Genomic DNA, 25,846 nt, shown 5'->3' on the forward strand with positions numbered 1-25,846 from the left:
TAACTAAGCTAATATCTAGCTAGGATGCTAGAGAAATGAAAAATACAAGTAGGCCCCTAGGCTTACTTAATTTTATCCAAAATATTTTGAACTTCGTGGATTAGTCTGTGGGCCGCACAAAATTGTTTGGCGGGCCGCGAGTTTGAGACCCCTGATGTAGAAGGAGAGAAATTGATACTTTTATAATGAAATGATTACTCTTTCTACTGTTTTAACTTTCTGAAACTTTTTTCTATTGCCTTAGGTCAGGATTCTAATTGTAAATAAGTTAATAAGTCTCTCAGAAAGTATCTTCTCTGCTTTGACTTCTAGAAAATAACCTGCTGTTGTTTTTGTGGGTCTTTACTCTGCATCTGCTCAAATTTGTGGCCTTGGGCAAGTTACTTTAAACTCAGTAAACCTTTATTTTTTAAAATTTATAAACTAGGATAAGAAGGCCTATTTCTCGGCTTGTTAGAATTAAGTGAAATAATGTATGTAAAGTTTCTGGCACAGATTTTGGTCCTTATTTCTCTCTGAAATAAAAATTGTTAGAAGTAATTAATACTTTTGCCAATTTTTTTTAATACGATTTACTTCTGACTGTGACTGATAGGCAGTTTTACAACATCTGAGCCCCCAGATAGATTAACACAGAGTATGCAATTTTTTTCTACTTTTCTCAATATATACTGCTCACAAATATTAAGGGATATTTCAAAATGAATAGGAAGCTATAAAATATGTCCTAATTTTATTTGAGCAGTTTATATTTAAGTTGGAGAGAAAAAGCATTTTTTGAAAAGGATGATTAACAATATCAGAAAACATACATAGTCCCAGTGAGAGTTTAATAGGAATTTAGGGCCAGGAGATATTTGAAGCCTATGTAACTAGAGCCAATAGTTGGCAGATGAATTGGGTTTGAGAAATGTTATATATCGTATGTGGTTCTGGTAGGGATTAACCTAATTTTCCTCTTTAAAAAGATTTCGAGACTAGCAAAGAAGGTTCATGATGAATGTAGTAGCTCAGAATCCTTTTGAAATACATCAAGTGAAATAACAAGGGGGGAAAATCTTCAAATAATATAAAAAACCCAACAGGGTAAATTTGAAAAATGAACAGTGCAGAATAACTAACTACTGTAATAAAACTTTGAGTTAGAGTTTAGAGAAACCATTAAAATGCTGTGTTGTATGAAAGGTAATATGACCTTATTGATCATGTATGGCCAATTCATTGTTGTAAGAGTGTTACCTATGTTATTTGATTACTCATCAATTTATGAGGTATGTACTGTCATTGTCTCCATTTTATAGGTAAGGAAACTGAGGGAAAGAGAGGTGAAGTAACTGGTCTAAGTCACAGAGCTAATAAATGACATGTCAGCATTCAGACCTTCACAGTCTGTTATCTGAGAGATTATCTAGGTTATACTGCCAGAATGTAACAAAATCAAGACACATGCATTCACTTTTTTTGAAATCTTAACCTGAAAGATTTAAAAAATGAAAATAATTTAATTTGCCATTTGCCTTCCAAAATTTAGCTGGGTTTGGAATCTGAGGGTCTGGGCCTCAGGTCACATCTTCGTAAGATGCTAGTATTTTCCAGAAATGGAATCAGTGCATAATGATTTAAATTGCTATTTGATGGAATATGCTTTTGGCAACTCAGAGGAGAAATAATATTTAAGCCAGAAAATAGATTAATGTCTTTTTGGAGATTGGACAGTGGAAAAGTCTAGGAAGTGATCATGTGATTCATGTGATAGGGAATTTATCGAAATGAGTGGAAAAATAAGGAAAAGCTTGAGAAGTTAACCACTTTGAAAATTATCCCCTGGTTCTTCAAAGATTGACTAATCAAGATGCGTATGAAAAGATTAGATTAATAACAATAAGAAGCAAAGGAAAGTTGATGTTTTAAAATGTATATATCATAATTCATAAAGTAGATGTAAGATTTTTAAAAAGCATTGCAGGCTGTAAATCAAATGAACGTGACACAGTCTTGTATGAGTTTATTCAAATACCATAAAACTCTTTCTCTCATGGGGAATCACTGACTCTTGATAAAAATTTATAATTAATAAAGGATTTAAGTTAACTTTCTTAGTATTAAATATTAGTGTACTAAAAAGTAGATTTGTTGCAGCTATTTTTATTAATATTTGGAAATAGAATATACACACACATATACATACACATATATGTGAAACAAGGTCCTTAACACCCACTCTGGCAACAGCTAGTCAGTCCAGAAATGTGGGTCACTTTCCTCGCAGTTGGGACAGGGGTGATGAATGGAGGATGGCAGCTGGTTCTTAGAAGCCATTCATGTGGAGGGAGATCAGTCAGCAGCGTCTTCCTTTATTAGGCACTTCTGGATGTTGTGTCATGTTAGGTTCCAGAGTTCCAGTTGCTTTTTCTAGTTCTGTTGCTTTGATGGAAGCACTAAGACCTATAACTTCCTACAATGCCATTTGGCGTGATGTCAGTAGTGTCTGTGTTGATATTTTTTTAAAAAAAATGTAGATAATTTCCAAATTCAGATGGTTTGACTTAGGACTCTTTTACTTTAAAGTGGAGCTTTACTTTAAAGCAATATACATTCAGTAGAGATCTGCTGGACTAAGCTATGCTGTTCAATAGGTTAGTTGTATTAAATGCATTTTCGACGTAACTGTTATTTTCAATTTAGGATGGGTTTATTGGGAAATAACCCCACTCAAATGTTGAGGAGCATCATTCTTATATTTGTACTTACATTCTTAGTGTTTTAACTTACCAGTCTACTTTGGAATAATACTAACTTAATTCTAGTAAAATAAGAAAACTTTTCTCTGATCCTTTTTCTCCCCTAGTTTTATGCTACTGTTTGTTGTCCTTATACATATATATTGCATTTAGATAAGTTATAAATCCAACCAAAAAGTGTTGGTTATTTTATAAAATCTATATCTTTTAAAAACGTTAACAAATGAGAAAAAATGTTTTATTTATTGTTTTTATGTGTGTGTGTGTGTGTGTGTGTGTGTGTGTGTGTGAGAGAGAGAGAGAGAGAGAGAGAGAATTTGGTATTGCTTTTATTTTGAAGAACTTTCTTCAGTACTCACTGTCAGGCAGGTCTGCTAGCAAAAAATTCTCTCAACCTTTGTTTATCTGAAATGTCTCTATTTCACAGTATTATTATTATTATTATTATTATTATTATTATGTGAGAGGCAGAGAGACTCCCACATGAGCCCTGATTTGGGATCCACCCACCAAGCCCACCAGGGGGCAATTCTCTGCCCATCTAGGGTGTTGCTCTATTGCAACCAGAGCCATTTTAGCTCCTGAGGTAGAGGCCATGGAGCCATCCTCAGCGCTCGGGTCAACTTTGCTCCAATGGAGCCTTGGCTGTGGGAAGGGGAGGGGGAGAGGGAGAGAGACAGAGAGAAAGGGAAGGGTGGAGAAGCATATGGTTGCAACTCCTGTGTGCCCTGACCAGGAATCAACCCTGGGACTTCCACATACCTACCGCTGAGCCAACCGGCCAGTGCTTCACATTCATTTTTGAAGAATAGTGCTGTATGTAGAATTATAATATGTAGAACTGTATGTAGACCTGTTTCTGCAGGTCATTCTGTTGGCTTTGGCCTCCATTGTTTCAGATAAGTTCAGCTGTTAATTTTCATTTTAGTTTCCTTGTCTGTCATGAGTTATTTTTAATTTGCTTCTTTGAAGATTTTCTCATGGACTTGAATTTTTAGCAGTTTGACTACAATGTATCTGTATCTGTGCATCTCTTTGTATTTTATCCTATTTGTGGTTCATTGAACTGATTGGATTTGTAGCATAATGTTTTTCATCAAATTTCAGCAGGTTTTGCCCATTATTTCATCAGATATTTTTTCTATACCTTTCTCTTCTCTCTCTCTCTCTATTTTTTTTGGAATTTCCCTTTTCTATACCTTTCTCTTCTCTCTCTCTCTCTATTTTTTTTGGAATTTGCTCTTACACTTGCTCTGTCCCATAGGTAGGTTTTAATTTTTAAAAGTCTTTTCTTTCTTTTATTTATATTGGTTTATATCTATTTTACTGATTTCTTCTACTGACATCACAAATGTACTTTGAGCCTCTCAAGTGAACTTTTTTAGTTATTTTACTTTCAGCTCCAGAATTTCCCTTTTGTCTTTTTAGAATATTTATTTTCTTTGTTGAGATTTATTTGTGAAGTCATTTTCAGCATTTGTCTTTTAATTCTCCTTATCTGGTTTCTTGTTTTATAAAAATATTTACAGTAACTTCTTTGAAGTTTTTGTCTACCAAATCTTATCTGGAGCACTCAGATATTTCTCATTGATTTGTTTTTCTGAAGCATGGCTAACTCTTTCTTTGCATCTCTTATAATTTTTAATTTAATACTGGACATTTTAAATAACATTGTAGAAACTTTTAATTCTGATTTTTCTCTATTAAAGGCTGTTATACTTTGGTAACCTACCTGGGACTATAAATCATGAAGTGTTTCTTTTGAAGTATATAGTTGCTGATGTCTCTTCTTATTTTTTTATTTTTTTAATCTGGTTTTAATTCTAAACCTTGTTTTTTATTGTTGCCTCTGTGTCCACATAGCTTACTTACTCTTCACCGAACGATTTTGGTAACTGGTTGTGCCCAAATAAGTTTACCAGTAATGCTGTGTTCACATGTGCTCTGGCTTTTATTTTATTTTTTTTTATTATTTTTTCTGTTGTGCCCTCTCAGGTCTTTCTTCCATAGGCATAGGGGCTTAGTTGATTGGGAATGTGTTGATGGCGTGGGCCCAGTCTGGTCTTTGCTACACATGTGTACAACCTCTAATCATTCTGGGGTATGTGGAGAGTTTACTAAGTCCTCTGTGTTTCTTTCACGTCTTTTGTTAAATCTCTTTATTTCTAGTGCTTTGCTTGTCCCAGACAGGGTCCTGACTTCAGTAGCAAAGTTGATGGGCCTCAGTTTAGTTGCCACTGAGCCGCTTTAAACTGACACCTCTCCAAATTCAGTGAGCCTCCTTTGGCAGAGAATCTGCTGGTTTTCATGGCTAACCCTAACCCACCATGGTTGAATGACAGTTTTGTCCAAGTTTATATACAGTTGGTTTTCAGGAAGAGGCTGTATTGTCCTCCTTATTCTGTAAATCTAACAAATTTTCTTGTTAGAATATACTTTTATTCATTTTTTTTCTTAAAAATTTGGTAAGTTCTGGGTTTTTTCCCTATGATAGACACATGAGAAATAGAAATTCAATTTGATTTCATTTTATTATGAAATTATAAATCTTTGTTTAGCTTCGTTACTACTGGGTGGGCTGCGGATCCCATGTAGCTAGTGCATCAGTATCTCATCTGTAAAGTGACCACAGTAATTGTCCCTGTTTCAAGGATTTTTTTCTGAAGACGAAATGAATTAATTTAAGCACTTAAAATAAATAGTGTCTTACACATAGTAAATACTATATGAATAATTATTTTCACACACATTTGAATTTGCCATTAATTTTCAGTTTACAATTCCTTACCAATTTAATTTCTAAATTCTTGGAGATATGTCACTGTGGTAGCCTTCTTTATCTGGCTATCAAGTGATATTAAAATAAATTTTCTTTACTAAGTAAAGTGCACTTGTATATTTACCATTTTCCTTGTATCTGTGTTGATGGAATTTTTACTACACTGTAGGTGGTGAGCTTCATTTTCTCCAAATTGGAGGAACCTGTGATGATATTGATGAAGCTGATATATTAGTGGATGGATCACTTTCTAAAGGAATAGAACCATCTTCAGAAGGTTCCAAACCTTTATCAAATCCCTCAAGTCCTGGCATTTCAGGTATGATACTAAGTTTTCAAATGATTTTTTTTGTTTTTATTTGTTTTAAAGATTTTATTTAATGATTTTAGAGAGAGGAAAGAAAGGGCCGGTGGGGTGGTGGTGAGGCAGGAATCATCAACATGTAGTAGCTGCTTCTCATATACGCCTTGACCAGGGATTCAAACTGGCGACCTCAACATTCCAGGTCAACATTTTATCCACTGTGCCACCACAGGTCAGGCTCAGATTTTTAAAAATGCAAATTCTTGTGTTGTTCAAAGTTTTCTAAGTCTTGCTTACATATTATATATGATATAACATTCTTTTAGTTTTTGTAGTAAACTCTTATTATTTTGTTGACAGAGTTCATTTCCTTATTGGCATTCTTTTACTAGGCTTGTTTTTGTGTACTAGTAATTATTTTTCCAGTAGTTGGGAAATGTTGTAAATATTAAAATAAGGAGTGGTTCTCAATCTATGGTAGGTTGATCATATTGGTTCAGTTACCAAAGGTAAAAACATTATATTGGTTATTAAGGAGTTTTTGGTATAGCTAGGGAGGAGAATAAAATATGAAAAAGGGAAGTTCATTATTTAAGTGTAATGTCAGTGAAATGCGTACTGGAATTGAAGAGCTGATAAAATTCTCTAGCTATTTAGCTAGAATAGCATATCTAGACCCTCATTGCCCTACTCTGAAACTTTCATATGGTGTATATTCAATTTCATGCTCTTCACATGTTACACTGAGCTCTGTATCCTCAAGCGTCATGCCTGCTGTTAAACTTTTTTTTTTTTGTATTCTTCTGAAGCTGGAAACGGGGAGAGACAGTCAGACAGACTCCTGCATGCGCCCGACCGGGATCCACCGGCACGCCCACCAGGGGGCGATGCTCTGCCCTCCGGGGCGTCGCTCTGCTGCGACCAGAGCCACTCTAGTGCCTGGGGCAGAGGCCAAGGAGCCATCCCCAGTGCCCGGGCCATCTTTGCTCCAATGGAACCCTGGCTGCGGGAGGGGAAGAGAGAGATAGAGAGGAAGGAGGGGGGGGTGGAGAAGCAAATGGGCGCCTCCCCTGTGTGCCCTGGCCGGGAATCGAACCCGGGTCCCCCGCACGCCAGGCCGACGCTCCACTGCTGAGCCAACCGGCCAGGGCCTGCCTGCTGTTAAACATTTTATACTTATGTTCTACTCTTAGCACTTAACCACATTTTATTCTCCAGATCTAGAATTTAAAAGAAGTAAATTAATAATGAAAAGTGTGTTTGAACACAAAGGTATTCTAAATAGAAATAATATACATAGTTGGCATTTGATGGACACTTGTATTTGGTTACTTGATCATTCTTCTTTGCACTAAAGGCAAACAGTGACTACTAGTATAATACATGTTAAATTTAGTGATTATTAGTATAATATATGATAACCTTCACTACTTTATATGCCGGGGGTTCTCAATCTCAGCCTCACTGTTGACATTTTGAACTTGATAATTTATTATAGGAGAAACGTCCTAAGCTATTTTAACGGTATCTCTGGCTTCTGCCTACTTGATTCTAGTAGGTTACACAATAACTTCCATCCCAATGGCTCTTGGGAGGCAAGATTGACTCCTGGTTGAGATACACTAATTTATGTCTCCTGCTATCAGTAGTTAAAACTTGAATATCTTGATTCAGCTATACAACTTGGTTTAAAAAGCTAACATACTATATCTTTTTGTATTTTATAATTTACTGGTATAATGGAGAAGAATTTCATAAAGTTCTTAAAAATACTATTTAGTAGAAAAGCTATGAATTAGATTTTAAAGAAGTAAAATACAGTTGTGCACCGTGTAGCAACGTTTTAGTCCATGATGGACTGCATGTATGATGGTGGTCCCATATGATTATAATGGAGCTTAAAAATTTAATGCCTAGTGATTTCTTAGCCATTGTAATATTTTGTTAACATTACTCAGTTGTTTGTGATGATGCTGGTGTAAATAACTATGTGCCAGTCATGTATAGTGTGGCATGTACAATAATGTACAGTATGTAATACTTCATAATAAATGACTATGATATGGGTTTATGTACTTATTATACTATACTTTTAATTATTATTTTAGAGTGTGCTCTTTCTACTTATAAAAAAAGTTTGCTGGGTTTGGCCTATGGTGGTGCAGTGTGGCTAGAGCCCTGACCTGGAACTGAAGTCACTGGTTTGAACCCTGGGCTTTCCCTGGCTGGTTAGCTCAATTGGTTAGAGCGTCACCCCAAAACGATAAGGTTGCAGGTTCAATCCCTGGTCAGGGAACATATAGGAAGCAACCAGTGAATGCCTAGCTAAGTAAAACAACAAATGAGTACTTCTTTTTCTCCCTCTCTCTTCCTCCCCTGCCTCCCTCGTCCCTCTCTCTTTCTCTAAAAATAGATCTGTAAATAAAAAAATTAAGCCCTGGCTGGATAGCTTGGTTGGTTGAAGCCTCATCCTGAGGTGCATAGGTTTCTGGTTTGATCCCCAGTACAGGCACATACAGGAACAGCTCTGTGTTCTTGTCTCTCTGTCTCTCCCTGCCTCTCTCTGTTTCTTCTCCCACCCCCATAAAATCAATAAATAAAATCTTTTTTTTATATATATATTTTTTTATTTATTGATTTTTAGAGAGAGGGGAGAGAGAGAGAGAGAGAGAGAGAGAGAAGGGGGAGGAGCAGGAAGCATCAACTCCCATATGTGCCTTGACCAGGCAAGCCCAAGGTTTCGAACCGGCGACCTCAGTGTTCTAGGTCGACGCTTTATCCCACTGCGCCACCACAGGTCAGGCCAATAAATAAAATCTTAAAAACAAAACAAAATACATTCGCTGGAAAACAGCATGCTATAAAGCGTCGACCTGGAAATGCTGAGGTCGCCGGTTCGAAACCCTGGGCTTGCCTGGTCAAGGCACATATGGGAGTTGATGCTTCCAGCTCCTCCCCCCTGTCTCTCTCTCCTCTCTGTCTCTCTCTGTCTCTGTCTCTCTCCTCTCTAAAATGAATAAATAAAAAAATTCAAAAAATTAAAAAAAAAAACTATAAAAAAAAAAAGAAAAAGAAAACAGAATGCTGTATACCACCGACAGTAGCCTTATGCATCTCACGTTTGCCGTGTTCTCTGATCCCATTATTTCTTTCTTGTGCTTGGTTTAATCGCATGTTGTTTTGTATAGTAACGTGCTATATATACAGGCTTGTAACCCAGAAGCTGTAGGCCATACCATACAACCAAGGTGTGTAGTAGGCTGTACCATCTAAATTTGTGTGAGTGTACGCTATGATGTTTGGATAATGACAGAATCACCTAATGATGCATTTCTCAGAATGTGTTCTGTTAATTGGTGCAAGACTGTTATGTAAAGAAGGGACATTGACCTACAAACAATTTAATACAGTCAGATTTATAAAGCTCTAAGCTTTGAGAAAAAATGTGCTTTGAAGTACACTTGTAATAATTTTATGGAATTTGGTATCAATTTCCTTTGTGAAAATATTCAAAGTCTATCTAATAGATTTTAGTCTACTTTTTAAAAATTTTTATTGATTGCTTCTAGAGAAACAGAGAAGAGGGGAGAGATAAAGACGCATTCATCTTTGTTCCACCTAGTTGTGCATTCATTGATTCATTGGTTGCTTCCCTATGTGCCCTAACTGGGGATTGTACCTGCAACCTTGTTATTTTGGGAGGATGCTCAAACTGACTGAAATAACTGGCCAGGGCCTAAACTTTTAATTGGAACAGGAATAACAGCCTTCTAGCTTTGTCTAATGTTAGGCATTTCACAAATGTGAATACATATATTTACCAAAAAACCAAAAACTAATCTTAATCTCTCTAAGGCTGGTTGTTAATCTTAATGCTGGACTGTATATGTGATATTATTCTTCTTTCCTACTACAGAAGTAGAAAAAATACTATTTTTAAAGGGCAGGGGTTTTGTGCTGATGGTTAGTGTTTTGTTTCATAAATAAGATAATCTGAAAATTAATATTGATCTGATGTAAGCTTGGCTTGCATTTAGCACCATTACTTTTGTTGTCGTTACTCATTTAGGGCTAATTAAAGCTCAGTCAGGACTCTTCTGACAGGTTGAGTTTAGGTTTTTCCAGTAATTAGTATCCTTCCTATAGTTTAAAATATTCAAGGTGGATTTTTCTTATGACTGTTCTGTAGTCACTGCTGGTTACTTTAGTTGCATGTAGGTATCTGAGCCCATATTATTAACTTTCAGAATATTGGTGTTAAGTTGACTAGACAAAAATGAATTAAAACTACTTTTGTTTTTTAAACCTGTTTCATATTCTGCATTCACTATTATTAAGGAGTTGACTTATTGGTGGACCAGCCATTCACCCTTGACGTCTTGACATCTTTAGTGGAGCTAACCCGCTTTGAGACTTTGACTCCACGGTTTTCAGCTACTGTTCCTCCATGCTGGGTAGAAGTTCAGCAAGAACAGCAGCAAAGGAGGCACCCTCAGCATTTGCATCAGCAGCACCATGGAGATGCTGCTCAGCACACTAGAACTTGGAAACTACAAACTGACAGGTAAAACATTCTTCCAAGGTATTTAATTTTTAAGTCCTTATTGTATATTTGTTAGAGACAACATAGAATTCTTAGATTACTGTTTTTCTTAACCTTTTTATTAATAGCTATTGTTTCTTTTGTCACCCTAATTTTGGAAATTACTATATTCTTAGTTGTAGGATAAAATAGTAAGAGTAATTCACCATTGCAATTAGTTGGGTCTCTTAACCCACAAATTTATTTGTAAATAAATACATGTGTTTATAAGTAAATTTATTTACATCATGTGGATGATCCCACGCTCAAGCTAGAGACCTTGGGGTTTCGAACCTGGGGCCTTAGCATCCCAGGTCGATGCTCTATCCACTGCTCCACCACCAGTTAGGCAAGTCCCAAATTTTCATCCTCTTTGTAAACAGTGTTTGGATCTCCTCAGAAGGAGACCTTGGGATACATCAAAAATAGGGTAATATAAACAATCATCTGTATATATTTACGTAGGACACACTTCTAGTTTTGAGCAGAACATTCACTTAACAAGTATCTATTGACTGACTCTTATGGCCAATGATAGTATGCTATATGCTCAGGCATTGGAACACATCGAGTAACATGCTTTCCCTCCTTGTCTATAGAAGCAGTCTTTTGCCCTAAGAAGGCTGCAGCTTGCTTATTTATTGCCTTACTAGCTGCTTTTCTGTCCTGGCAGAGGATGAGCCCTTTCCATCAGTTTATAGGTAGCTCCCAGAAAAATGGAAAAAGAAAAATAAAAGAAAAAAAATTTATTGTTATTTAATATATTACTGTAAATATGTAATTAATATACATTTCAGAATTTTACAAGTTTGATGTGAAATTTAAAAAACTACAAATAGAAGTCTGCTTTTTTTAATTTTCAAAAATGTGTGAGTAGAAACAAAAACAGATTAAACATCACATTTGTTTACATCACTATCTGGTTTTTCAGATTAACTTTACTATGCTAACAACAAAAAGTATGTGACCTTTTTTGGGTTGGGAAAGAAAAACCAAAAAGCTTTTCTGTTGTGTTTAATCTAGTGTATGGAGCTTTTGTCACAGGGGTGGCGTCTTTTACTTGACCATTGTGCAGGAATTCAGTTCTGTATAAAACTGAACTGGCTCAAAAGCTGAGGGAGACTAGAAATGATGGGTCTGTATCCTGGTACATTGTCATACAAATCAAACATTGGTATATCTATCAGCTTGTAGTTTCTGGGACTGCAAACAGGCTTTCTCTTGAAGTTGAACCAAAAACTTCTTATGTTCCTTAGGTTTTGTAATATATGCAGGAATATATGAATACTGAGGAAATTCAAAATTTGGTCTCCACCAGTTACCAATATAATCATCAATGACCCAGTTTGACAATTCCATTTTGACAACTTAGTATCTTTGTCATTAAGCATTTTAGTCCTTCAACTTCATTTTCTCCTGGTTTAAGTTCAGCACCAGATAGTTAGAAGAAAGTTGTTCCCAGCTGTAGCAGTAACACATGGGGTAGCTGGTGCTTACGTACAATCAGAACCCCTTACGTAGTTGTACTCATTTCAATTTTATAAAATTTTTCCCTCATACACTGAAATCTGGTTGCAGCAGACCAGTTCTCATAGAGGGGCTTCTTTGTACCAGAAGTTAATTGGTAATAGGATACATATTGATGGTGTGCTCCAAGTTGAGGGTCATGATATGCTCCAGGGTAAGGGCTTGGTCTGCTGGGTGTACTTGTTGCCCAAGTGGTTGCCCTACACCTCCCACCCTCACCCCGAGGCCAGCCAGTTTTCAAGCACTTGGCAACACCACAGACAAGCTGGCGAGCAGTGGCTTCAAGCTGAAAGGGGAGGCAGGGAGACTCCTGGTATGGGTAGCAATTATCTGTATCCCACTAGGCAGCCACTAGCCACCATTAACATGAGAGCTGAGAGCAAGAGTGTTTAATAAATATTAAAGTACTGGTTCTGTGTAGGCACTCTTGTAGGCACTAGTAATATGACTGATGGAATTTACATTATTGTAGGGATAGACAGATAGCGTTTATCTACTGCATCACCTAGTCATAAAAGCTATTGAAATAAAACAGTATGAATATAAATAAGTGATGTGTCTGAGAATGAGAGAAATAATGTGTACAGTTTTTTTAATATAAGAAGCCTAAGAAAGGCCTCCATGAAGACATTAATTCAGAGGCAATAGCAAATATAAGGAACCTAAGGAGTATATTTTATGAATTCCAGGAAAAGCAAGAAGACCATTTTTTTGGATTGCAGTGAACGTAGGGAAGAGTGGTAGGAGGTGAGGTCTGAAAAGGTAGCTGGTGATGGGAACATGCAAGTCTTTATTGACCATAGTGAGACTTTTATGCTGAGTGAGATGGGAAGATGTTAAGAGAATTTTGAGTACAAGGGTGAAATAATTTATACATATATTAAAAGGATACTATTAAGACTTCTGTGTTGACAGTAGATTATGAGTGGTTGTGGTGTGTGTGTTTGGGGGCAATAATAGAAACAAGGATTCTAGTTTGATGTTATTGTGGTAATCCACGTGCAGTCGTGATGGTAGCTTGTAGCATGGTGATAGTTGATAAAGGCAGTGAAAAGAGTAGTCAGAGTCTAAATATGATTTGGAAGTAGAACAGTATATACTGATGTATTGAGCATTTAGTTTGAGAGAAGAGTCAGGAATAACTATGGTTTTGGAGTGAGGTAGTTGAAAAGTGGAATTTCTATTTACTGAGATTGGAGTGAATAATCATGAAGTTTGAATTTATGATACATTTGAGCTGTCTGGTAGACATTTGGGTATGAGTCTGGCATTTAGTGTAGGAGTGTAGTTTGGAGATTTTTGGGGGGTTGTTTTTCAGCATGTATATGTGTACTGAATTAATAAATCAGAATGAACACTTATAAGAAATATGAGAAGTTCTTATTTTAAAATGCAGATTCCTACTCATAGATTTAGGAATTTGCAGATAATTCTGAAGCATACTTTGTACTGTACAGTTCCCAGAGCAGGTGTATATTCCTAAGGTATGATAAGTCATTGTCCTGTGTTTAACCTCTGTGTTAGGAGCTGCTTATCTTCTGTCCTGATCTCATTGAGAAGCATTAAGTTTTGTTGGAGGCTAAAAATCCGAGTGTGAAAGGTGATATTAATGATAATATGGTTATAGCCGAAGAAGGATTTTTTTCTTTATTTAGTATTTTCTGTCTTATTTGACAGTAACAGCTGGGATGAACATGTCTTTGAATTGGTTCTACCTAAAGCTTGTATGGTTGGACATGTGGACTTCAAATTTGTTTTGAACTCAAACATCACCAATATTCCACAGATACAAGTGACATTGCTGAAAAATAAAGCTCCAGGCTTAGGGAAAGTCAATGGTAAGAATGCATCAAAATTTGTATTTGGAGATTTTATCTTGTAGTTGGTTTCTTGAAAATAATTTTTAATTATCTGGGTTTGCTGATTTCTCCCTCCTGCTCTCTCCTTCCCCTCCCTGATATTTTCCTGCTGTACTTTTGGTGATTTTATTTACAAAAGTTAATCCTGGCAACATTTTAGAGCTTTTCTGTAACTCAATATTGTTCACAACTGCATAAACATAAATAATTTAGTTTTGCTTTTTTGGGAAATGTAATTAGTTCCATTGTGGATTAGTTTCACTTTTAGCATTACCAGACATAAAGCATTATTCTTCTTAAGAAGAAACTTGATTGGGAAAATATTCTTTTATTATGGTGAAACCCAACCTTTCATATAATGCTAGAAATTTACCCACCTTTTCATCTTTCTTACAAGTTCAGAATTTGATATATTGAATTATTAAAATAGATTGTACACATTTAGCATATTGGGAACCAGATGTTACTTCTCAGTGTTTTCTCCTTAATAGGCTAATTGAAAAAGCATGGGGTAATTTCAGAATAGAGTGGCTACTTCATCCAGGGGATTAAAAACATTGAAAGTTGAGAAGTTTCCTATTTCGAAAATACACTTGTGTGTTTGTATGTATATGTTGTGTTTGTGTATATATGTGTGAATTTGTGTGTGTGTGTCTCCTTTTGAAACATAATAGATTGACTTAATTGGATTTAGGACTTCAGCATTGTTATTTTTAAAATTCTGCAGGTGCTTGTACACTGCAGCCCAAGGTAGGACCTTTTAGTTCAGTTGCCAGCAAATTCTTAAGGTGAATATTTTACTACCATTAAAAGAGAGGAGTATATAAAATAATTAATTGAATCTAATTTTCTTCTTCCTGGCAACCAGTTTATAGTGTTTGTGATGAAAATCACAACAGTTCCTAGTTTAACAGAAAATTTTAGAATTTTAGGCACATAAATCATTGATATTAAGTAAAATTAAGTTTACTAATATTTTTATCCTCTAGAAACAGCAGTAGATAGACAGATCACCTTTCCTTTGTCTCCAGCTCTTAACATTGAAGTGGAACAAAATGGGAAACCATCCGTGGTTGATTTGAATGAAGAAATGCAGCACATGGATGTAGAGGAATCACACTGTGAGTTAAATTATAGAGCTGTTGTCCATGACAGTAAAAGGAGTAGTGATCCGAATGCATCATGTTGGGCAAAGATTTCCTTTGTGGCCTGCAAAAACTTGGTTTTAAGAACATGATTAAAAAATAACCTATAATTCTGCTTTGGCAATAATGCTTTAATTTTGAGCTCGTCTTTGTGAACACAGCTGTGCTAATATTTGCATTCTTGTTTTTTACTGTCTTGGGATTTGAAATTATGTCATGGTTTTATTATTATTTTTAAGTCAAGGTGAACATAAATAAAATGAGAATGGAAAATACCATAATATATCAGATAATTGATATAGTTTCTTAGCATGATAGTGTATTCTGATTTGAACACATTCTAAATATGGTATTTTGTGTGGTGATAGTATTTATAAATAGGGTGGGTATTTGTTTATCAAATATTACATTTTAAATTATCAACTAATTTAAAAAAATTTGTATTTTTCTTTTTAGGTCTTAGGTTATGTCCATTTTTAGAAGATCATAAGGAAGATATTTTATGTGGGCCAGTGTGGCTTGCTAGTGGCCTTGATCTGTCAGGGCATGCTGGGATGTTGACATTAACAAGTCCCAAACTTGTTAAAGGTAAAGTAACATATTTTACCAAAGTCAAATAAATAGTACAAATTGTATAACTAAATGAACAAAAAATCTGATCTCAGAAAAGTAAGAGATCAGATTTGGCGTTTGGCGTTTTGTTTGGCGTTTCATTAGCCGTTCTTTCAGTTTTCTGGTAGCTGAGGTCATTTCGTCTTGTAAATGACTGTATTTTATATTCTGATCCTATGTTCTTTGTTGTGGAGGTCTTTAGTGGTTTTTGAAAAAGTGTAAAGTGATCACTGGGTGACTTAAGTGTGACTTAACAAAGCTGTTTCAAGTAACCAGATATCATGTTCTGCCATGTTTATCTTTTCCATCAATGTTGAGTTCTGTGACTCTGGCATGTGTATTGTTATAATACCTTCTCTTAAGATGTTTTTGTAGAACAGTTTTGAATAGTTTCAGATGTAATGATTTGATTATCACAAATTCTAATAAATGTATATTTTAAAACAATAGGCAATTTTATAAATAATAGATACTGCAATAGTAGGACTTTTATTTTAGCTTCTGTATGTCAGGGGTGAATCAATAAAGCCAACAAACAAAACACTTTGCTCTACTATTAAAGTATAATAAATGTGGAGGTGGAGTGGGATTGAAGATCTTTTCCCAAACCAAGAAAATATCTGACCACGTAAATAACTATTTTATTTTGTGTGTATTCCCTTCATAATGTTTGTTCATATTCACAGATTTACCTTAGTTGCAGATATGATACACACATACACACACACACACTTTAATATATTCTCTTGACTGTATCTCATGATTCATTAAGTTTATGATACCCTATGATGTGTTAGACCACATACTGGGATACAGTAATGAGCAAAATTAATAAAATCTCTTCTCTCAGATTGCTGAGAATATAGGTTAGTTTTGTTGAATGAAAGTGTGAAACTTAAATTTTTAAATAAAAATAAAAATGTTGGCCCTGATAAAATGGAGCATGCAATACACGACATATAATTTCCTGGAATTTACTAAAAATTATTATTTTTCTCATCAAATTCATCCCAAAAATCTTTGGGGAAAATGATTGCTAAATTTTTGCGCAACAATAAAAGGATGATGTGAGTCAAATTTGGAAAAAGAAGATAGAGAGGGTGAGTGTTGTCAGAAAGTAATGCAGTAATAAGAAGAGGGTAATAATGGTGCAGTGCCAGCACAGTAGCAGGCAGATCAGTGGGAAACAACAAAGGTAGCTTTTGTAATTACAGGAAGACTTACGGTAATACCTATTGATATAGCAATAGGTTGATGGGTTGCTGGTGAGCGTATTAATGTGATCCATGCAGTTTTTTTGGTTTTTTGTTGTTTTTTTTCTGTATTTTTCTGAAGCTGGAAACGGGGAGAGACAGTCAGACAGACTCCCACATGCGCCCGACCGGGATCCACCCGGCACGCCCACCAGGGGCGAAGCTCTGCCCACCAGGGGGCGATGTTCTACCCCTCCTGGGCGTCGCTCTGCCGCGACCAGAGCCACTCCAGCGCCTGGGGAAGAGGCCAAGGAGCCATCCCCAGCGCCCGGGCCATCCCCGCTCCAATGGAGCCTCGGCTGCGGGAGGGGAAGAGAGAGACAGAGAGGAAGGAGGGGGGCGGGGCGGAAGCAAATGGGCGCTTCTCCCATGTGCCCTGGCCGGGAATCGAACCTGGGTCCCCCGCACGCCAGGCCGACGCTCCACCGCTGAGCCAACCGGCCAGGGCCTGTTATCCATGCAGTTTTAAGTGTTTTCGTTATCTCTGAGGTTGGTGCTATTACTCTTGCTCACTTCACATTTGAAGGAACTGAACCGTGGAGAGGTTTTTTTTTGGTATTTTTCTGAAATTGGAAACGGAGAGGCAGTCAGACAGACTCCCGTATGTGCCCGACCAGGATCCACCCGGCATGCCCACCAGGGGGCGATGCTCTGTTGCAACCAGAGCCATTCTATTCTAGCATCTGAGGCATAGGCCACAGAGCCATCCTCAGCGCCGGTCCAACTTTGCTTCAGTGGAGCCTTGGCTGCAGGCGGGGAAGAGAGAGACAGAGAGGAAGGAGAGGGGGAGGGGTGGAGAAGCAGATGGGCGCTTCTCCTGTGTGTCCTGGCCGGGAATCGAACCCAGGACTTCTGCACGCCAGGCCGACGCTCTACCACTGAGCCAACTGGCCAGGGCCGAGAGCTTAATTTTTCATATGCTTTATGAATGGCAGAGTCATTCAAACCCAGGTAGTGACTCCAAAGCCTGTACTTTTCCAAGTGTGAATACTGGACTACTTACCTGTATGTGTGTGTGCATGGAAGCAAGAAAGACTGGGTAGATACACTTATGAGTGGTGCCTTAGTAATAGTTTTTTCTTTGTGCTTTCCTGTAGTTCACAAAAATTTATGTTATTAAATGAATAATTTTGTTGGGGGAAATATGCCAAATTTTATAACAGTTATTCAAAATTGTCTGTCTTATGCTATTCATGTAACTCATGTGCTTTTTGTTCTTTTGCTACCAACATAAGGTACTCAACTATATTATACTCAAACAGTACAATTTGAAATAATTCTGAACAGGTGTGTTTGTTTTCTTTTGTGGAGTTAATTTTTTAACTTGCTCTTTGAAAATAAAAGTTTGCTGTTTTGGTGATTTAGCATATCCCATTTTATGCTGCTCCTCTAGGTATGGCAGGAGGGAAGTACCGTTCGTTTTTAATCCATGTGAAGGCGGTGAACGAAAGAGGAACAGATGAGATCTGTAATGGCGGTATGCGTCCTGTAGTAAGACTCCCATCCCTGAAACACCAGAGTAACAAGGGTTATTCACTTGCTTCACTCTTGGCAAAAGTTGCAGCAGGCAAGGTATGAAACAGTGCTATTTTGTACTATAACTATTCTGTTTTAAACATTGTGGATGAGATTTAACATACTACTGGAAATGGTATGACTCTTTTTTTCAGTAGACAGTAGTTTTTTCTTTACAGTGACTTAAAAAATATTAAAAAGTATTTGGAATAACTTTAAAAGTAAACTGTAACATAAGGTGTATTCAGTACAGAGTAATTGTTAGCAGATACTTCTCTTTATAATTATTTTAGGTCATAATACTTATATTCTTAGGTGTGAGAGTTTGTTTTTGTGTCGTTAGTAGTAACTTACCAATTTTTTTTTTGCTTAATATTTGGGAGTATGCCGGAAGAGAAGTTTGGAAGTGATTTTAGAGCTAAATCGTAAATTTCATGGTTGATTTTTCTGCATCTAGCTGTGTACCATTTAGTCTCTTCATAATTGTCTGACCTTGAATTTTCTTGAGGCCTGGTGATTTCGTTTCTCAGTCATCATTATTCATAAACAACAGTGGTAATATCGGTAGCACTAATCATATTTATATAGATCTTCTAGTTTTTCAAGGACTTCAGTGTTCTTTATCTGATTTAGTCCTCAGAATAACACTGAGGTAGGCAGAGCAGGTGTTACTGTTATCTCCATTTTTCATATAGAAAGTGAGATTGGGGAGCTGGCATATCATAGAGCTTCATTTATCTATCTATCTATCTATCTTATCTATACACACATACACTGCTCACAAAAATTAGGGGACTAGGGAACATGCAGATATTCTAGTACTTTCAGCCTTTTGTATAGCGCATTTTCACCAGTGAAATAAAAGTTGGTTTTGCATCTCATTTGAATAATTGAACAATTTTCTTTGACTTGTCATTTGCTTTTCTGATGTTCTTGTTTTAAAACAATCAAATGCTGCTTTTTTTATGCTGCTTTTTTTTATCATTTCATATTCATTTTGAAATATCCCCTAATTTTTTGAGCAGTGTATTTATTAGAGGAGGGGAGGCAGAGAGTCAGACTCCTGCATGCACCCCTGCCAGGATCCACCTAGCAAACCCACTGGGGGTAATGCTCTGCCCATTTTGGGGCTGTTGCTCTGCTCAGCAATGGAGCCATCCTTTAGCTCCTGAGGCAGAAGCCAAGGGGCCATCGTCAGTGCCTGAGGCCAACTCGCTAGAACCAATCTATTTATGGCTGCAGGAGGAGAAGGGCAGAGAGGGGTAGAGAATCAGATACATAATTGTTTCTCCTTGTTTGCCTTGATTGGGAATCGAACCGCAGACATCCACACGCCGAGCTGATGCTGTACCACTGAGCCAACCGATCAGGGCCCATAGAGTTTCTTAGTGTTGTTGCTGGGACTTGGATTCAGGATATTAGCTTTGTAATCTTTAATTATTGGATTATTAACTTTAATTATTATCTTTATTTTCTTCTAAATTCTGTGGAAAATTAATTTGCTGACTATATGATTAAAGTTATCATTTTACTTAGAGATTTATGTTTTCATAGTCATAATTTAGTTATTTTTTTTATTTGAAAATTTTAATAGTAAATGCTTTTAGTATCCTTTGGTCTTTCAATTATTTATTGTTGAATATTTAGGAAAAATCATCTAATTCTAAGAATGAAAATACAAGTGGCACTCGTAAATCTGAAAACCTCCGGGGCTGTGACTTACTGCAAGAGGTCTCAGTCACAATTCGAAGATTTAAGAAAACTTCGATTTCTAAGGAAAGGTAACTTCATTTACTTTTCCTCTTAGATAAAAAGGGAGAATTGCAATAAACATACTAACACACAATATTTTAAAATCTAACTTTACTTCCATTTCTCTTATTAAGAACTTATAAAAGAGTATGACTTGCATGACTTGTCTTCCTATTTTATTGGTTTAACTTTGGTGTCTGTATACTGCCTGGTATATACCAGTAATACAATATTTGTAGCATGAGGAAAGAAATATACTAATTTGAAATTTTAGTCATTTTTTATATAAGCATAATACATTATAAACTTCATTTTTAAAAGAACTTTCTGCAAACCAAGTATGTTTATATACTATTTTTAACTTTTTAATACCATAACATTAAATCCAGAGACTGACATTCTATTTTAATATTTAGTTCACAAATGCTTTTTAAAAAAAATTGTAAAATTCATGAGCCTGACCAGGTGGTGGCGCAGTGGATAAAGCATCAGCCTGGGATGTAGAGTACACAGGTTTGAAACTCGAGTTCACCAGCTTGAGCACAGGCTCATCTGGCTTGAGCGTGGGGTTGCTGGCTTGAGCAAGGGGTCTCTCGCTCTGCTGTAGCCCCCTTTCTCCCTGGGTCAAGACACATATGAGAAAGCAATCAATGAACAACTAAGGTATGGTAATGGAGAATTGATGCTTCTCATCTCTTTCCCTTCCTGTCTGTCTGTCCCTCTCTCTGTCACTCTCACAAAAAAAAAAAAAAAAAAAAAGTAAAGTTCATGATTTAAAATGAAACATATTACCAGCCAGGCTGAGATAGCTTCAGTCTGTTTCAGTTTGGTTGTTAATGTATTTATATTTTCTTTTTCGTAGAGTGCAACGATGTGCCATGTTACAATTTTCAGAATTTCATGAAAAGCTTCTGAATACCCTTTGTAGAAAAGCAGATGATGGCCAAATCACAGAACATGCCCAGAGCCTTGTGCTGGATACTCTTTGTTGGTTAGCAGGAGTACATTCAAATGGGCCTGGAAGGTTAGTAATTAAGATTTTACTTACCAGCGATGATTGCCCTTTGGATGTTATGGTTGTAAGTTCAACTGTTGGCTATTGTTTTGCAGCTCAAAGGAAGGAAATGACAGCCTGCTTTCAAAAGCACGAAAATGTCTCTCAGATATTGTACGTGTTTGCTTCTTTGAGGCAGGACGAAGCATAGCCCATAAGTGTGCCCGATTTCTAGCCTTGTGCATTAGGTTGGTGGTTTTTTTATTTGAAAGTATACTTTGTAGGTACACCTGCAGTTTAGCAGGTGATGCCTTATCTCTAGTGTAATATGATCCTTGTTAAATGTATGAACAACTTAAGTGAATTTGAAAAATTTAATGAGAGTTATTGAGATTCAAAGAAAGAATTTTGGATTTTTAAGGAAAATGTCATGTTAAATAATTCTACTAACAAATCGGCTTTTCTGCTGATTAGTAGCAGTTTAGGGAGTTTGGTAAGAGGAACTGTTCCCCCACCTTCACTCTTATCCCTTGTGGTCTTTGAATCCTTCATCTGAGGCCTTGTCCCTGTTATGTGCCAGTCTTACCAGGCTTGTTTGTATTATTGGCCAGGTCATTTTCCCTAGACCATGAGTCTCAAACTAGTAATAGTGTTTAAAAGCTAGTAATAGTCAATATTGCCTGTACCTGCTTGTCAAGTCCTTTTGATAAAAAAAATTATTTAATGCAAAGAAAAGTTACATAGACCCTTAGTCCCTATTATTTTTTTTCATGTCTGTAGAGATTTATGACAGATTTTCCTTCTGATCAGTGTGAATAAATTTTGAAGATTTTTATAAGAACTTGACCATTTTTCGGTTGAATTTAGACCTTGAGTATCTATGCATTTAAATTTTTTCTTTTAAAAATTTTCAGTAATGGCAAATGTGACCCATGTCAACCAGGATTTGGATCTGTTCTGTTGAAGGCTCTACTTGATAATATGTCATTTTTACCTGCAGCTGCAACTGGTGGTATGTGGAATTAGTTTAATCACTAATAACTGTAGTCATAGGAAACATTTCACAATATATTTAGGATTATTTACTAACTTTTTGTCTCTTATTTTCATTTTTTTCTGTAGCTTGTCTTTTTTTTAAGGGGCTACTGTGTTTTAATTTGGTGAGCAGGTACTCTGTTCAGTAATATTGCAGGGAAAAAGTGGGAGAGTTAAGTATAAATACCGTGTCATCTGAATTTATACATTTTTTGTATTTCATTAATATCATTGAGTAGTTTGTTGTTTACTTACTATAGATCAGATATTACCAGTTAAAATGCTAGTAAAATAACCAGGGAAATGACATAAGTAAAATGGTCCATGCATATTTGGTGTGTGATTGGTAGGGACTGTGGTCAGCTGGAATTTTCTAAAAGGGACACCTGAAGAGTGTGAAAATGTCATTCAAGAATGAATGTAGTTATCAAATAGGAATTGAGAAAGGTAGCATATATATAAGTAATGAAGATTAAAACAATTTTTAAATGTCTTTTGCCGTTTTATGTTATTGTGAAAAGATACTTACTTTTTAAACCTGATGTCTTTTTGTAGACATGTCTCTTTTGTTTTATAAATAACATGTTACCTCATTGAGATGAGTATGTTTCACAAGGATTTGATCTTTATGTTATACCAGAAAAAAACCTTTCTTAAAGTTATTCAGTAAATGGGTATTTTGTCAATTTCTTTTTTTTTTTTTTTTTTTTTGTATTTTTCTGAAGCTGGAAACGGGGAGAGATAGTCAGACAGACTCCCGCATGCGCCCGACTGGGATCCACCCGGCACACCCACCAGGGGCAATGCTCTGCCCACCTGGGGGGATGCTCTGCCCCTCCGGGGGGCGTCGCTCTGCCATGACCAGAGCCACTCTAGCGCCTGGGGCAGAGGCCAAGGAGCCATCCCCAGCGCCCAGGCCATCTTTGCTCCAATGGAGCCTTGGCTGCAGGAGGGGAAGAGAGAGACAGAGAGGAAGGAGGGGTTGGGGGTGGAGAAGCAAATGGGTGCTTCTCCTATGTGCCCTGGCCGGGAATCGAACCCGGGTCCCCCGCACGCCAGGCCGACGCTCTACCGCTGAACCAACTGGCCAGGGCCTGTCAATTTCTTACTTTAGATTAGGGGTCCCCAAACTACGGCCCGCGGGCCACATGCGGCCCCCTGAGGCCATTTATCCGGCCCCCACTGCACTTCCGGAAGGGGCACCTCTTTCATTGGTGGTCAGTGAGAGGAGCACAGGCCCGTAGTTCCCATTGAAATACTGGTCAGTTTGTTGATTTAAATTTACTTGTTCTTTATTTTAAATATTTTATTTGTTCCCTTTTTTTTTTTTTTTTGTATTTTTCTGAAGCTGGAAACGGGGTGACACAGACAGACTCCCGCATACACCCGACCGGGATCCACCCGGCACGCCCACCAGGGGTGATGCTCTGCCCACCAGGGGGCTATGCTCTGCCCCTCCGGGACGTCGCTCTGCTGCAACCAGAGCCACTCTAGAGCCTGGGGCAGAGGCCAAGGAGCCATCCCCAGCGCCCGGGCCATCTTTGCTCCAATGGAGCCTTGGCTGCGGGAGGGGAAGAGAGAAACAGAGAGGAAGGGGGAGGGGTAGAGAAGCAAATGGGCGCTTCTCCTATGTGCCCTGGCTGGGAATGGAACCTGGGTCCCCCGCACACCAGGCTGACGCTCTACCACCGAGCCAACCGGCCAGGGCCCCGTTTTGTTTTTTTACTTTAAAATATGTGCAGTGTGCATAGGGATTTGTTCATAGTTTTTTTTATAGTCCTGCCCTCCAACGGTCTGAGGGACAGTGAACTGGCCCCCTGTATAAAAAGTTTGGGGACCCCTGCTTTAGATGAAGAGTGTGTTTAAATTTACCTTGAACATACAGTTGGTAAAACTCTTAACTTTATGTTATATAGAATAGGATGTTTTGGACATAGGTGATCACTTTAATAGTCTTCTGTGTTTAAAATAGTTTGTTGACAACAGCCTTAGAGGTAGGATGCTTAAATTTTGGTGTGTGATCATTTACAATTTTATAAAAGTAGAGTTTTAAAATACATTGTCATCATCATCTTTGAAGCCATGTTGGTCTACATGTAACTGGCCATATAGAATAATTATATTCCATTTACTTGCTATGGTGTATTTATTATTTTTGAAAGTTTTAGTGCAAAGGAACAGTGTTTCAGGATGGATGGCTTGAAGACCCTGACATCTTTCCACTTTTCCAGCCATTCTAAAATGTCCCTCATGGTCATCTCACGTTACTGAAAACCTAAATGACTAGTTAGCCTGATACACTTCTCCAAAAATATGTTTGAAATTCTCTGTTAGTATTCTCTTAGAGTCATTTAAGAAAGTTGGTCCTTCTTTGTAAATTGCAAGTTATAAGAAAGCCTTTCTAGGAAAAGGGAACACAATGATAAATATGTAAACGATGTTTTCTTTGTCAGAGAAAAATAATGAAAAGAAACATTGATTTTTTTGTTTTGTTTTCAGGTTCTGTCTATTGGTATTTTGTCTTACTGAATTATGTGAAAGATGAAGATTTGGCTGGGTGTAGTACGGCCTGTGCGTCTCTGCTCACCGCTGTGTCTAGAAAGTTACAGGATAGGCTCACGCCAATGGAGGCTTTACTTCAGACGAGGTATTTTATATGGGTAGTGACTAATAATGGGCCTTTCTGGACACGGTACCTCCTTTGCACAGTACTGTTATATGTATCTGCTTAAAAACGATTGTTTTTTTTACAAAATTATATTTAATTTATGCCTAACCTTTTCCCACATGATATTAGCCTAAGGTTCTTTTTTTCCCTTTTTTTCTGAAATGATTCCTGAAGTCCTGAAGATTGTTATTCACAGGGCTAATTATATTAAAATACTTAAATGTTCTATTTCTTGCTAGTGGAAGAAGGATTTAGGTAATTTGTTTCTCTATTGTTAAAACTTTGTAGATGGAATTATATAAGTCATTTATAGCCCTTAATTAGTATTCTTTATCTGCTGGTTATCTGAAACTTAAACATAATAGAGTTCTTACCTGATCTTCGGTATTTGATGTAGTCTTTTATTGAACTCAATGGTTTTGTAATCTTTTAAAATTGGAAATCTTAATTTTCAAGATATTTTATTCAGATCCTTTGTACTTTCTGCTGGGTAATGTAGTTGACTGAGGTGAGGGAGGGCTGCCTCATGTCTTCCATGCAGATGATTCAGTTTGGGTTTATCAGCTTCCAGCTTATTGCAATCAGTTGTTGAAGCTCTGGACCATGTCTTTTGGAATACAGGTTTACAGGGAACACAGTTGAGATTTGCTGAATTTAATGGGTTAAATCTGGTTAGCGCCTCCTTATGCACTTCTTTTAAAACTAAATAAATAATTTGTTAATTAGATGGCTGACAGGAAAATTGTTAGGACATTATTTTATTTTTCAGATATGGATTATATAGCTCACCATTTGATCCAGTCCTCTTTGATTTAGAGATGAGTGGCTCTTCTTGTAAAAATGTATACAACAGCAGCATTGGTGTTCAATCAGATGAAATTGATTTATCGGATGTCCTTTCAGGTAGTAACTTCTTTTATTAAAGGAATTTCTGAACTTTATATCTTGGATTTAAGCTACCATAGATTTAATAGATTGTAGTTACTACATTTTATCTTTAAAATCTAAAATTTAGAACCTAACATGTGTGAATCATTAAACCATTTTCCTTTATTTCTAACCTTCACCTCTCAATATTAA

General features: G+C 36.8%; 1 protein-coding gene and 1 pseudogene across 10 annotated transcripts in view; one reads left to right on the plus strand and one right to left on the minus strand.

Moving 5' to 3' along the window:
• Nucleotides 1-25,846, plus strand: part of BIRC6 (baculoviral IAP repeat containing 6) — a 247,818-nt gene that overhangs the window by 75,119 nt on the left and 146,853 nt on the right. For 6 of the 10 annotated variants that reach the window (XR_010730270.1, XM_066266863.1, XM_066266860.1 and 3 more), the window contains exons 11-22: nucleotides 5,690-5,839; nucleotides 10,163-10,388; nucleotides 13,611-13,771; nucleotides 14,782-14,913; nucleotides 15,394-15,525; nucleotides 18,196-18,374; nucleotides 19,965-20,098; nucleotides 20,932-21,093; nucleotides 21,180-21,311; nucleotides 21,978-22,075; nucleotides 24,598-24,745; nucleotides 25,536-25,669. Coding sequence is in view for 9 of the 10 variants with exons in the window: in XM_066266863.1 (XP_066122960.1) it covers nucleotides 5,690-5,839; nucleotides 10,163-10,388; nucleotides 13,611-13,771; nucleotides 14,782-14,913; nucleotides 15,394-15,525; nucleotides 18,196-18,374; nucleotides 19,965-20,098; nucleotides 20,932-21,093; nucleotides 21,180-21,311; nucleotides 21,978-22,075; nucleotides 24,598-24,745; nucleotides 25,536-25,669 (1,788 nt within the window). In the remaining variant the exon portion in view is untranslated. The remainder of the gene's footprint in view (nucleotides 1-5,689; nucleotides 5,840-10,162; nucleotides 10,389-13,610; nucleotides 13,772-14,781; nucleotides 14,914-15,393; nucleotides 15,526-18,195; nucleotides 18,375-19,964; nucleotides 20,099-20,931; nucleotides 21,094-21,179; nucleotides 21,312-21,977; nucleotides 22,076-24,597; nucleotides 24,746-25,535; nucleotides 25,670-25,846) is intronic. The other 4 variants (XM_066266865.1, XM_066266866.1, XM_066266864.1 and 1 more) reach the window with 2 other exon arrangements.
• LOC136328609 (cleavage and polyadenylation specificity factor subunit 5 pseudogene) lies at nucleotides 11,486-12,074 on the minus strand (annotated as a pseudogene).

Source organism: Saccopteryx bilineata, chromosome 3 (assembly GCF_036850765.1).
Source record: "Saccopteryx bilineata isolate mSacBil1 chromosome 3, mSacBil1_pri_phased_curated, whole genome shotgun sequence".
NCBI lineage: Eukaryota > Metazoa > Chordata > Mammalia > Chiroptera > Emballonuridae > Saccopteryx > Saccopteryx bilineata.